The 15189-nt window shown below is 44.3% G+C and overlaps 1 protein-coding gene across 1 annotated transcript in view; it reads left to right on the forward strand.

The window, feature by feature from the left end:
* Window positions 1-15189, forward strand: part of LOC137375912 (5-phosphohydroxy-L-lysine phospho-lyase-like) — a 48805-nt gene that overhangs the window by 14087 nt on the left and 19529 nt on the right. The window contains exons 6-7 of the mRNA XM_068043593.1: window positions 6479-6561; window positions 10830-11055. Of these exons, the coding sequence (XP_067899694.1) occupies window positions 6479-6561; window positions 10830-11055 (309 nt within the window). The remainder of the gene's footprint in view (window positions 1-6478; window positions 6562-10829; window positions 11056-15189) is intronic.

Genomic DNA, 15189 nt, shown 5'->3' on the forward strand with positions numbered 1-15189 from the left:
TTTACTGAAACAGGCCCTTCGGCCCACTGAGTCTGTGCCAACCATCAACCACCCATTTGTACTAATCCTACATTAATCGCATATTCCCTACCACACCAGGACCATTCCTGAATCTAAGGAATTCTGGAAAAACATAGCTAGCGCATTCACTATCTCTGCAGTTATCTCTTTTAGAACCCTAGGATATAGGCCATCTGGTTGCGGGGACTTGTCAGATTTCAGTCCCTCAAGTTTCCCCAATACTTTCTGTTGGCTGATATCAATTTCCTTAGTTTCCTCACTCTTTTTATTCCCAGGTTACTGCCTATTTCTGGTCTGGAACTTGTGTCTTCTACTATGAAGACAAGACACAAAATATTTGTTCAATGCCTCTGTCATTTCCTCATTCCCCATGATGATTTCTCTTGTCTCTGCCTCTAAGGGATCAACATCTACTTTAGCTACTCTCTTCCTTTTATTGTAATTATAAAAGCTCTTACAGTCTGTTTTTATATTGCTGGCTAGTTTACTCTCATTCTATTTTTTCCCTTTTTATCAACTTTTTGGTGGCTTTTTGATGGTTTCTAAAACACTCCCAGACTTGCTACTATTTTTTGCAACATTGAAGGTCTCTTCTTTTAGTTTAATACTCTCCTTAACTTCCTGAGTGAGCCACGGATGGGTCTTTCTTGACGAGTTTTTGTTTTTGAAGAGAATGTACTTTTGTTGAACCCTTTGAATTGTTTCTTTAAATATTTCCCACTGTTCATTTACCACCATTCCTTTTAATCTATTTACCCAATTAACCTTAGCTATTTTTCCCCTCATACCTTCATAATTGGCTCTGTTTAAGATTCTTGTTTGTGAATGAAATATGGCACTTTCAAATGTAACATGAAATTCAATGGTATTATGATCACTCTTTCCCAGTGGATCTTTTGCTATGACATTGCTAATTAACCCTGTTACATTACACAATATGAGATCTAAGATAGCTTTATCCCTAGTTGGTTCTACAACATATTGCTGCAAGAAGCTATCATTCTACAAATTCATCTTCTAGACTGCTGTTGCAAATTTGATTGTTCCAGTCTATATGCAGATTAAAATCCCCCACAATTAATACATTACCTTTGTTACAACTCCAATAATTTACCATTTAATGTTCTGTCCAATAATATAACTACTGTTAGGGGGCCTGTAAACTACTCCCACTAGTGTTTTCTGACTCCTGCTATTCCTAATTTCCACCCATACTGATTCTACTTCATGATCTTCTGAGGTCAGATCCCTTCATATTAATGTCCTTATGTCATCCTTTACTATCAGGGCTACCCCTCTTCCTTTGCCATATCTCTCCGAAATATTATGTACCCTGGAATATTCATTTCCCAACCTTGATCTCCTTGTAACCATGTCTCAGTAATGGCGATCAGATCTAAATCATTTACCTCTATTCGTGCCACTGTCAGTGAGGAGTACAGGCCAGAAAAGTCATCTTTGGTTGTTTAGCCAGCCTTAGCTGAGGTTGCAGTGGGGACACTACAATTGGCTTCAACATTTCTGAACTGAGTGGAAAATGGACAATTTGATTTGATATAGGGCCTTTTAAGTCCTCAGAACATATCAAAATGAACTGTTGTCTTGTAGGTAAACACAACAATCAGTTTATATGCAGCTAGGTCCCATAAATGTTAATTACAAAAAAAATTCCAGTTAATGTGCTTTATTAGTCTTGACTGAGGGAAAAATGTTGACCAGAACACCAGAGATCTCCTTGTTTTTTTTTCCAGATAGTGCCCTGGGATCTTTTATGATTCCCTCCAACAACACAACACTCATGAAACGACAGCCTAGATCATATGCGCAAATCCCGAAATAGGGCTTGGACCTCTGACTTTTCAACTTAGAAGAAAGCATGCTATCACTGAGTCAAGTTGACGCTATGAACTAGAAAGTTATACTCATAATTTCTGGGGAAATATTTCCTGTAACTGAATGGTGAGATTTGAGGCATACCTGATATTTAACCTTGACCATCGTTTTCAATGAGCCGGCAAGCTGCAGATCCGATAGTAACAGACAACTCGCTGGTGAAGCAGCATTATAAATCAGGCCACTGTAACGACAGCAGTGGTCCTAAGGTAAATAAGGAAGGGAGGCAACCAGAAAGGGTGATGATTGGGTCGAGGGGGGTAGGGAGGGTGGATTGTGGGGTAGGTATAGGCAGCGATCAGATGAGATAGAGATAGTGGCAGCAGTTGGGTGATGGAGAGGTAGTGACAGCAACCCAGGGGAATGGTGGCTGGCTGCAGCCCATGTTTTTTGAAGATGGAATTGAGAAAAGTGCTACCGCTCCTCCTAACTCCACATTCAGGTAAGAATATTTTGAAACCTTGCCTTGTTGTTTATGGCTAATAGACGGTCCTTTAAGGACAGCCTGTTAGGCCACATGTGGACGTGGTTTATATGACAGTACCGGCTACCTCAGACCAAACCGATTTTGCAATGGAGCCTCAAACAGGCTTCAGGCCCTGTGTTTGCATGTGCAAAGAACCTATCGTCAGTAATGCTCTCGTGAAGCACCATGGTAAGTTTAATTATGTTAAAGGTGCTGTACAAATATAAGTTGTTGTTGTTTCAGGTGTGGGCAGTACATGGCTATTTTATAGCATTTACCAATGTGACACAAGCATCCTGCCCATTATAATGGGGTTTAGGAGGTCATTTGGCTTCCTAAAAACCATGCTGCATGACCAAATTCCTAGGCCTACGAATGAATGATTCCTGCTGTTGATTGCTATTCAGTTCTTGCTGTAGTTGCTGGATAAGGAAATGTTAAGGTGTTGTAGTGACCACGTTTAAGTAACCAAACAGTGAGCATTCGCAATAAAAACAGAAAATACTGGAAATACTCAGGTGATTAAGCCAACATTTGTGGGGAGAGAAAAATGAGTTAATAGGCCCAGTTTTATCTCTGTGAAAGTGGACGGGTTTTGAATGAGTTAAAATCTCACCCATGTTTCAGGTCATTGACCTTTCGTTCGTACAGTGAACAGCTGATCCTTTGACTCCACTCACTTCCTCCAAATAAAAAGTGTTGCTATGGGAACCACATATGGGTCCTAGCTATGCCTGCCTTTTAGTGGGGCAATTTGTCTTCCAGTCCTATTCGGGTCCCCTCCCTCACTGTTAACATGGAAAAATAGAAAATTTAAAGCACAAAGGAGGCCATTTAGCCCATCGTGTCTGTGCCAAGGCATTGATGATGCTATCAGTGCTGCCTTCTGCTCTCTCTCCAAACTGGAAAATTTCACCAACTTTGCTTCAAATTTCCACCCCTCCCTTGCCTCCACGTCTGACTTTTCCCTTCCCTATCTTGACTTATCTATCTCCATTTCTCGGGATAGGATGTCAACCAATATGCTCATTGACTCCCACAGCTACCTGACTACACTTCCTTCCACCTTGCTTCCTGTAAGAACTCAACTCCATTCACCCAATTTCTGCATCACATCTGCTCTGATGATACCACCTTCCAAATCAGTGCTTCCGATAAGACTTCCTTTTTCTTCAACCGTGAACCCCCCCCTCCACCATGGTTGACAGGGTTCTTGACTGTGTTCATTCCATTTCCCACACCTCCTTTCTTGCCCCTTCTCCACCCTTCCACAGCCACAATAGGGTTTCCATTGTCCTTATCTTCCACCTCAGCAGCCTCCATGTTCAATGGATCATCTTCCACTATTTCCGCCACCTCCAGCGTGATGTGACCACCAAACATATCTTCCCCTTCCCTTTAAGCGTTCTGAAGGAACCATCGCTTTGCAACATCCTGGTCTACATTTCAGTTGTCCCCAACACCCCTTCCCCTTCCCGTTGTACCTTCCTGTGCAAGCTCAGGAGATGAATGCCTGCCATTTTGCCTCCTTCTTTCCCACCATCCAGGTTCCCAAACATACCTTCCAAGTGAAACAGTGATTCACTTGTAGCTCTTTCAATTTAGTAAACTGTATTTGCTGCTTGCAATGCGGCCTCCTCTAAATGCAGATTGAGTGAGTGCTTTGCTGAACATTTCCATTCAGTCCACAAGTGTGACCCCAAGCTTCCGGTCACTTGCCACTTTCAGTCTCCTTCCCACTCTGACCTCTCTTTCCTTGGTCTTCTACACATTCCAGTAAAGCTCAGCAGAAGCTCAAGAAACAACACCTCATCTTTCAATTAGATGCTTTAAAATCTTCCAGACTCAACATTGAGTTCAACAATTTCAGATCTTAATCACTGCTCTCATCTTTCCAGGCAGCATCTGTTAGTAATGACCTAATTCACACCGCTTCTTTTATTCGTTCTGGGGGATGTGGGCGTCGCTGGCTAGGCCAGCATTTATTGCTCATCCCTAATTGCCCTTGAGAAGGTGGTGGTGAGCTGCCTTCTTGAACCGCTGCAGTCCATGGGGTGTAGGTACACCCATAGTGCTGTTAGGAAGGGAGTTTCAGGATTTTGACCCAGCAACAGTGAAGGAAAGGCACTTCCAAGTCATGATGGTGTGTGGCTTGGAGGGGAACTTGCTGCTGGTGGTGTTCCCATGTATCTGCTGCCCTGGTCCTTCTAGGTGATAGACGTCGTGGGTTTGGAAGGTGCTGTCAAAGGAGCCTTGGTGAGTTGCTGCAGTGCATCTTATAGATGGTACACACTGCTGCCACTGTGCGTGGGGGGAGTGAATGTTAAGGTGGTGAATGGGGTGCCAATCACGCAGGCTGCTTTATCCTGGAAAGAGCTGAGCTTCTTGAGTGTTGTTGGAGCTGCACCCATCCAAACAAGTGGAGAGTATTTCCTCACACGCCTGACTTGTGCCTTGTAGATGGTTGACAGGCACTGAGGAGTCAAGAGGTGAGTTACTCGCTGCAGAATTCCCAGCCTCTGATCTGCTCTTTTAGCCAGAGCATTTATGTGGCTGTTCCAGTTCAGTTTCTGATCAATGGTGATTACCAGGATGTTGATAGTGGGGGATTCAACAATGGTAATGCAATTGAACTTCAAGGGAAGATGGTTAGATTCTCTCTTGTTTGAGATGGTCATTGCCTGGCACTTGTGTGTTGCGAATGTTACTCCTCTAGACCTATCTTTTATTTATATACTTTTGTCATTTAATCTCTCCTGCCCTCCACCCTGTCACGGACCTTTCATCTTGTTGGCCCCGCCCGCACCACCGCACCCCCACCCCCCCCCACCTTTTCCCTGCTTCTGCACTTGCTTAAAGACCATGGCCAGAATTATATGTTGGGCCAGAGGCCCCGCCTACCAGCAGAAAATGTCAGCGGTGAGCCTGCCTCTGCAAGCCTGGAAGCCACCCTATAATTCTACGTGGCCCAGGCCCTTAATTGGCCTGAGGCAGGACTTCCAGCCCTCTAAGGCAAGAGGTCCTGCCTCCAAGAGCTGCGAGCCAATCAGCGGGCCAGCAGCTCTTCAGTCCCAGCAGTGGCCACCACTAGGACTGCACCCAGCCAACATGGGCAAGGCCCCAGAATACAGTTAAGTGTATGGGGCCTCGCCTGGGACAATGGGCTGGGCCCCGGTGAGGCAGAGGGGGTCACTCGAGAGTGGGGGTAGGTGTTCCAGTGGGGACAGCTTGTGCTGCAATGGGGGGCGGGAGGGGGGTGGCAGGACTCTCCGTCAAGCAGAGGGTGCCTAATCAGGAGGGCCCCCCACAGCCTGCAAGTAGGCTGCCAGGTTTTACTGGGCGGCCCTCTGAGCTACTAAACCTCCTGCCCACCATTGATAATATTCCAGCGGCAGCGGGAGGAAGCCCTTAGGTGGCATTTAATTGGCTCTTAAAGGCCTTAATTGGCCTGGGGCAGGCAGGCCGTTTGTCACCTCCCTTGCCGCTCGTAAAATTACAGAGGAGGTGGGAAGGCGATGGGAATGGCACCCCTGCTTCGTACTCAATTTTACACTCCAACCACCTGCTGAGGACGTAAAACTCCGGCCCATATATTACATCTCTAACGTTTTCCAGTTTGATGAAAGGTCATGGACCTGAAACGTTAACTCTGTTTCTCTGTCCACAGATCCTGCCTGACTTGTTGAGCATTTCCAGCATTTTCTGTTTTAATTTTGGAGTCCCACCAGTGTTTTGCTTTTGTATTGGTGAACATTCACAGTTGAGAATGATCGAGTCCTGAAATAGCAATGCCCACACCCGTTTTCCAGCAGAGGTCAGTGGATAATGATCCGTCATGGAAACGCGAGCCAATTTTTCTCCAATCTATCAGTAAATAGACTGTGAACTTGGAACCTTTGTGATCTCATTGGCTCAGACCAGACCAGAGAATGAGCCACAGGGGAAGTTGGCAAGTTTGTGGATTTCTGTCCATGTACAACTGACTAATTAACATTTTGACTTGACCATGTGCTCTTGAATTCCGGTGTCTAGTTTACATTTTTCATACACTGTGGTTCCACACTGGTTTCTAATTTTTTTATTTTCCTTTCTACCCAGATTGCTGCATTTTTTGCTGAATCATTACCAAGTGTTGCAGGTCAGATAATTCCACCTAGAGGGTATTTCCAGAAGGTTGCAGAGTATGTATTCCATATTGTCTAAATGTGTGTATCCCATAATTCTTTGCTTTAAAGTAATAAAATTCAATAATTTTATTCTGGTCACTAAGAACATTTTTTTCTAGCCGCCTTAGTCTAGATTATTTTGGCCTCCATATTTGAGAGTATTCTGATGGGTGGTCCCAACTTCCCATACTTTGGAACATGTCTGCCTTTCAGATGTAGGTAAGCTTTCAATAGCATTCCCAGTAAATAGTCAGCAGATCCTGTCAGGTAATTGCTTTAAACTACTGGACATATCCTATACTTCCATAAGAGCTCAATCCAGTGTTCATAAGCACAACAGACCTTATTGTAATATCAAGCAAATTTATTTAGGAATGATGAATCCAAATGTAAGTAAGTATTTTAATTACATATTTACAGTAGATATGCATCTAACCCTTTAAAGTCGATTCTTAACCCTGCCCACCAGGTGAAAATGCACGTCATTTTAATTGCAGGCCAACTCAGCGCCGCAGGGTCCTGGACTCACCAGTAAATGAAGACAGCAGCTAGCATTGTAAACAGAAGAGGCCCGGGTAAATTTATCTTAGGAGGAGAGCTCCTCCTGGCTGCAGAAGGAGAGAGTGGGCCTCCCCTGCCCCGGGCTTCCTCTTCCTCCCCTAGCCATGATGGATCCTTTCTCCCGCCCACATCCCCCTTCCTGACCTACCTTGCCAGGGACTGCTAACTGTGTGAGCCCAACAGCAACCTGTCATTTCATGATTCCTAACCCTGACATTCACATTATTCTTTCCAGCTTCAGGTGGGAGTCAGCGTCAGGAGATATAAATGACGTCCTGGAGTTAAAATTTTCTCCAGTTTCATGCTGATGGACCAGATGGATTGTTGCTCACTCCTGCCTATTATGTGGGTATAAACACAGGAGAGTGGACTGCTTTTTTACAACCTGACTTCTCAGTTAAAGGAGAGAGAGAAGGCAATTAATGCTGATCCAGTTAATCTGAAGTCCAGCTCTGACCAGAACAAAAATGTATCACACTGTCAGCGTGTATGCTGACCACACACATCTCTGTGCTGATTTGAAACTCCAAAGCATTAAAATATCACAGTGAAGGGACCACATGCGCTGTATAAATGCTTTTATTAGAGGTCTGAAAATTGGTTAAAAAACAGGCGGATGAATTTCATCGGAGCTTCTCTTATTCCATCACTGTAACTTCAGTGGAAATTCCTTTTATATGTGTAAATGGGGTTTCTGATCATGTTACAGTAGCGGAGCTGAAGAAGCTCCAAGGAAATACACCCCTTAGGTCTTTCAAGTTTTTGACCTTAACAAATTGAGTATGTTTTTCTTGATGTTGTTGCTGTATATGCAAGATTTGCACTTCTGCGGCTGGTGGCACTGGATCAGTGAAAAATGTTAAAAATTGGGTGGATAATGCTTTAAGTCAGCATGAAGCAGTGTTGCAACAGGACTATGTACTCACACTGTTGAGATGTCAAACCCAGCCATGTCATAATGTTAAAGCACTTGCATGAGGCCAAAGCTTCCTACAGGAAGGGAAGGAAAATGAGCAACAAGTTGCAATCATGTACCTCCCAAGGGCCAGAACACAACAACACAACAGTTTAGTTTTTAGTTTAGAGATACAGCACTGAAACAGGCCCTTCGGCCCACCGAGTCTGTGCTGACCATCAACCACCCATTTATACTAATCCTACACTAATTCATTAACAGGGGGATTGAGTTTAAGAGCCGCGAGGTTATGCTGCAGCTCTATAAGGCCCTGGTTCGACCACACTTGGAATATTGTGTTCAGTTCTGGTCGCCTCATTATAGGAAGGATGTGGAAGCTTTAGAGAGAGTGCAGAGGAGATTTACCAGGATGCTGCCTGGACTGGAGGGCATGTCCTATGAAGAAAGATTGAGGGAGCTAGGGCTTTTCTCATTGGAGCGAAGAAGGATGAGAGGTGACTTGATAGAGGGTACAAGATGATGAGAGGCATAGATAGAGTGGATAGTCAGAGACTTTTTCCCAGGGTGGAAAGGGCTATCACCAGGGGGCATAATTTTAAGGTGATTGGAGGAAGGTTTCGGGGAGATGTCAGAGGTAGGTTCTTTACACAGAGAGTGGTGGGTGCGTGGAATGCGCTGCCAGCGGTGGTAGTAGAAGCAGATACATGAGGGACATTTAAGCGACTCTTGGATAGGAACATGGATGATAGTAGAATGAAGGGTAGGTAGTTAGTTTGATCTTAGAGTAGGTTAAAGGTTCGGCACAACATCGTGGGCCGAAGGGCCTGTACTGTGCTGTACTGTTCTATGTTCTAATTCCATATTCCTACCACATCCCTACCTGTCCCTATATTTCCCTACCACCTACCTATACCAGGGGCAATTGCTAATGGCCAATTTACCTATCAACCTGCAAGTCTTTGGCTTGTGGGAGGAAACCGGAGCACCCGGAGGAAACCCACGCAGACACAGGGAGAACTTGCAAACTCCACACAGGCAGTACCCAGAATTGAACCCGGGTCGCTGGAGCTGTGAGGCTGCGGTGCTAACCACTGTGCCACTCTGCATAGTTACTGTCAACCTCAGACATGGGAAAAACTGAGAAGGGTGAAAGTAGTTTTATATAACAGAGTTATTAATTAATCTATCACATTCTGCATACATATATCCTACATTATGATGATGTTGTGGCTGGAACTTTTTAACCTCTCTGCAACAATTGCTGGTTATTTATTAAAGTAGTGTTGCCTGATTTTGGTTTGCTGTATGGAATTGAAGTGAGAAGAGGATTATCGGAATAAATGTCTTTCATGCTTCCCAACAGTTTGTTAACAGTGTTACGATCAGGTGAAGCGGGGTCGAAGGGCTCCCCTATTGTCCCTCTCCTTGTTTAACTGCGACAGGGTTTATTTCTTCTTTAAAGTGGACATATTTGCTAATTCATTGAGTGTTTAACTATTTACGTGCTATGATCATAAAAGAACCATTTGGACAGGTTTTATTGAGTTTAACAGAGAAAGAGGTTAGCTTTATGCTACTTAAACCGATCTAAGTAAAATAAACTGTGTTCCAACTTTCATACACACACAATTAGGTGACAGAGTGGGGAAGAATAGATTGGTCGGATAGGAGTCCGGAGCAATAAAAGGGGTATACAGTCTGTGGAGTTTGGTGATTTGGCTGACTTCCAGCTGAACACGGTGATCCTGAGGCTTCTGCATTGTAGATGTAGCCAGCTGATTCGGTGGTTCTCCTGGAGACAGCAATGCTGATGATTATCTTCACGGAGTCTCTGTCACAGCAGTGGTAGGCCCAGGTGGTTGCGGTCAGCAAGCAGGGTTTGAAGCTTGTAAGGTGGACTGGAGAGAGGGAGGAGGGACCCCACTTGAGTCTTCTCTGGTTAGTGTCTAGTTGCTTGTCTCTGTTGCTGCAGAGAAAACACCAGCTTAAACACACAAATGGTGGGCCTGTCACATGACTGTCACCCAGTGATTCAACATGATGGCTCAGTGTGTATTTCATCTTGAAAATTAATTAGTTCATGTCTAGGAATTCCCTTCTCTCAACCAGGGTTGCATTGTTCAAGTGATTAGGTTTGAGTGGTTCATCTCAACCAGTTTAATGTCCCAAGTGATGCCTTAATATCTTGTTAATGTAAGCAGGACAAGTAATTCACACAAAATTCCCCAAGTCATTGTTCTAGAGGGGACTGGCCAGATGATTTGTCTCCACCTGGATGCATTGGAATGTAGGGTATATTGATGCAAATTGCAGAGGCCATTTTAACTGCCAGCAATCACCTTTTATCTGTTTCTTTCTTTCTTATTTTAAAAAAAATTAATTCAGGTTTCCAAATATTATTCGGCACAGCATGTGTTCGTGACGACAGTGACATTGGCCTTCTGCACCTTTGTGTGTGAGATACAAATCTGAAATGAACATTCAGGGGAAAAAAGGAGGGTGACATAATGTTATACAAAACAACATTCCCATGGAGGTGAAATGGGCCATTTATTCAGTTCAGTTTATCCCATAAGTGAGTTACTTCATCCAAATCCTTTATGTATTGCACATTTCAGCAAAATTCTAACAGGAAAGTTACATTACAAAGTCTTTTTCACTTAAATAAGTATTTATATAACTGGACCCAAAAACTACAAGATATTTTTCACAAACAAGTTGTGGGGCGGGGGAGGGGGGGCAAGGAGGAGGAGGAGGAGAGAGATAATCAAATGCCAATGACTGTATATTCTGTCCTCTCTTGCAGACATATTCGGAAAGCAGGGGGATTGTTTGTTGCTGATGAAATCCAAGTTGGATTTGGAAGAGTTGGAAAATGTTTCTGGGCGTTTCAACTACAAGGAGATGATTTTTTACCAGACATTGTAACTATGGGGAAACCTATTGGAAATGGGCACCCATTAGCCTGTTTGGCTACAACTAAAGAAGTTGCAGATGCATTTGCTGCAACTGGAGTGGAGCATTTTAACACAGTAAGTTGGAACCAATAACTGTGACTATAGCTGCATTGCAAAATCAAGCGATCGCTAAAATATATCTTTAAATCAAACTGATAACTTGACCAAAGGCAATGCAGCTTTTTTAAGGGTTTTTGTTATAAACAAATTTTTTCAAAGATGCAAGTCACTCTGAATTAGAAGTTCTGCTTAATTAATCAAATTTCAAATTAAGGACTTGAGCAGCTATTCCAGTGGTTAGCTGAGCCACACAGACCGGGAATGTCTCATGTTTACACAATAGTCGGTATTGAGTGAATTAATCTATTACAAATAGTCATTTGGTAGTACAGAACTTGAGTATTGCTGAAAATAGATAACTGTTGTCAAAGCTTTTCATCTTGCACTCATTAGGGCATTCACAAGAATACCAATGTAAGGGAAAGCAACAACTTTATACTGTATGAGAAGAGAGTGCTGATTGGTTGGCAGGTGGACTCTGATTGGTAGAGGTATTGCCATTGGAGAATGCACCAGTTTATGGTGACTGACAGTTAACTGCTTTGCGAAGGCCATACAAAACTTGCAACTCGATAGCAATGCTGTGTCCATGTGCTCATTTGACATTGCTAGCCTATCCACCAATGTACTGCAGCACTATATCATAGCGATATAGACCTGCCATCATTGAACTTATAAATTCGGCAACTGGTGCAGTTGAGTTCAGTTTTAATGAGACCATGTATTCCCAAATAGATGGTGTTGCCATGGGATCCCCTCTAGGCCCAGCTCTCGCAAACATCTTTGTTGGGTTCCATGAGAAACGTATCTTCGAGGGAATGACACCTAACCTCCTACCTCTTGCATATTTCTGATATGTAGATGATACATTTGCTATATTTGAATCCGCAGCCACATGTAATAATTTCCTTATATGTCTTAATGGGCTCCAACCTGCGCTGAAATTCACATTTGAAATGGAGCAGTCAAATGAGCTCCCTTTCCTTGACATACTACTTGAGAAATCAGCTCAGGGATTCACTACCACGGTCTACCATAAGCCTACCTTCACGGGTCAATAACGCATTAGGATTCTTACAGTTCCACGCGCTCAGATTGGCCTTATCGGCAACCTCGTAAATAGGACCCGAGCCATTTGCTTGCCATACAAGCTTGATGCTGAAATAGGGCGAATCAAAGGCATCCTGCGTGACAATGGCTACCCTGATCAGATCATTTCTCACTGTACATTGCGCAAACCTATGAACGGGCCTAAGGCCGTCATTTTCATCCCTGAAAAGTGCCCAGTCTACCTCAGATTACCACTACTATGTGGTGGTCACCACTACTATGTGATGGTCGCCACTAACAGTATGCTTCCAAAAAGACGTTCTGCCTATCACACAAATGAGTAATGTGATATATGAATGTCAATGCCAGTGTGATGCTAGGTATGTCGGCCATACGTCCCAAAGACTGGTGGATCGTATCAAACAATATGTCCCGTCCACTGTCCGCATCGGGCAAGGTACAGGCCGTACCCAACCAGCCCGTGCTTGCAAAACTCAAAGCACAGTGTCCAACATTAGATGTGATTCCACAATTGGACAATATTTGCTAAATAATCCTCAGTGTACTAAGAATTACACTGACAACCAATTTGAAATTGTCAGTTAGGCCCGCAGTGTGGTGTATTTGCACGTACTGGGAGCTATATATAGTAATACATAGGGCCCTGTTCTATGCAGACAGAAAGAACATGTACACTCATTGCGCCTGTTTCAGCTAAAAATGTGACAGCCATTTGCTGGTTCATTCCTTAGGGCAATGCATTGACCAATCAGAGTCAAGCTGCCTGGTTTAAATTCCAAAAGAAAGCTTGGCAGTTAACTGTCAGTCACCTTAAACTGGTGCATTCTCCATGGCAATGCGTCTAGCAATCATAGAACATAGAACATAGAAAATACAGCACAGAACAGGCCCTTCGACCCACGATGTTGTGCCGATCCTTTGTCCTCTGTCAAGGACAATTTAATCTATACCCCATCATTCTCCTTTATCCATATACCTATCTAAAAGCCGTTTGAAAGTCCCTAAAGTTTCTGACTCAACAACTTCCCCAGGCAAGGCATTCCATGCCCCGACCACTCTCTGGGTAAAGAACCTTCCCCTGACATCCCCCTTATATCTCCCACCCTTCACCTTAAATTTATCACCCCTTGTAACGCTTTGCTCCACCCGGGGAAAAAGTTTCTGACTGTCTACCCTATCTATTCCCCTGATCATCTTATAAACCTCTATCATGTCACCCCTCATCCTTCTCCGTTCTAATGAGAAGAGGCCTAGAATGTTCAGCCTTTCCTCGTAAGACTTATTCTCCATTCCAGGCAACATCCTGGTAAATCTCCTCTGCACCCTCTCCAAGGCTTCCACATCCTTCCTAAAATGAGGCGACCAGAACTGCACACAGTACTCCAAATGAGGCCTTACCAAGGTCCTGTACAGCTGCATCATCACCTCACGGCTCTTAAATTCAATCCCTCTGCTAATGAACGCTAACACCCCATATGCCTTCTTCACAGCCCTATCCACTTGAGTTGCAACTTTCAACGATCTATGCACATAGACCCCAAGGTCTCTCTGCTCCTCCACATGCCCAAGAACCCTACCGTTAACCCAGTATTTTGCATTCGTGTTTGTCCTTCCAAAATGGACGACCTCACACTTTTCAGGGTTAAACTCCATCTGCCACTTTTCAGCCCAGCACTGCAACCTATCCAAGTCCCTTTGCAGACGACAATAGCCCTCCTCGGTATCCACAACTCCACCAACCTTTGTATCATCTGCAAATTTACTGACCCACCCTTCGACTTCCTCATCCAAGTCGTTAATAAAAATCACAAACAGGAGAGGACCCAGAACTGATCCCTGTGGCACGCCACTGGTAACTGGGCTCCAGGCTGAGTATTTACCATCTAAGACCACTCTCTGCCTTCTATCAGTTAGCCAATTCTTAATCCAACTGGCCACATTCCCCACTATCCCATGCCTCCTGACTTTCTCCATAAGTCTACCATGGGGGACCTTATCAAATGCCTTACTAAAATCCATGTACACCACATCCACTGGTTTACCCTCATCCACTTGCTTGGTCACCTGCTCAAAGAATTCAATCAGGCTTGTGAGGCAAGACCTACCCCTCACAAAACCGTGCTGACTGTCCCGAATCAAGCAGTGTCTTTCCAGATGCTCAGAAATCCTATCCCTCAGCACCTTTTCCATCAACTTGCCTACCACCGAAGTAAGACTAACTGGCCTGTAATTCCCAGGGTTGTTCCTATTCCCTTTCTTGAACAGGGGCACAACATTTGCCACCCTCCAATCACCTGGTACCACCCCCGTCAACAGAGAAGATGAAAAGATCATTGCCAGCGGCTCTGCAATTTCATCCCTTGCTTCCCATAACATCCTTGGATATACCCCGTCAGGCCCGGGAGACTTGTCTATCTTCAAGTTATTCAAAAACCCCAACACATCTTCCCTCCTAACGAGCACTTCCTCGAGCTTACCAGTCTGTTTCACACCGTCCTCTTCAGTAATACACCCCTTCTCATTCGTAAATACCGAAGAGAAGTACTCATTCAAAACCTCACTTATCTCCTCCGGCTCAACACACAGTCTCCCGCTATTGTCCTTGACCGGACCTACGGTCCCCCTAGTCATCCTCATATTTCTGACATACGCGTAAAAGGCCTTGGGGTTTTCTTTTATCCTACCCGCCAAGCATTTTTCATGCCCTCTCTTAGCTCTCCTAATCCCTTTCTTCAGATCCTTCCTGGCCATCTTGTATCCCTCCAGAGTTATGCCTGTGCCCTTTTTCCTCAACCTTATATACGCATCCTTCTTCTTCCTAACAAGACTCTCAACCTCTCTTGTCAACCACGGTTCCCTCACATGACCATCCCTTCCCTGTCTGACAGGGACATGCTTATCAATGGCCCCTACTATCTGCTCCTTGAAAAAGTTCCACATTTCGACCGTGCCCTTCCCTGCCAGCATATGCTCCCAACTTATGCTCCTCAGTTCCTGCCTGACAGCATCATATCTACCCTTCCCCCAATTGTAAACCTTGCCCTGTTGCACATACCTATCCCTCTCCATTACCACAGT

This window comes from Heterodontus francisci, chromosome 12, assembly GCF_036365525.1.
Source record: "Heterodontus francisci isolate sHetFra1 chromosome 12, sHetFra1.hap1, whole genome shotgun sequence".
Lineage (NCBI taxonomy): Eukaryota > Metazoa > Chordata > Chondrichthyes > Heterodontiformes > Heterodontidae > Heterodontus > Heterodontus francisci.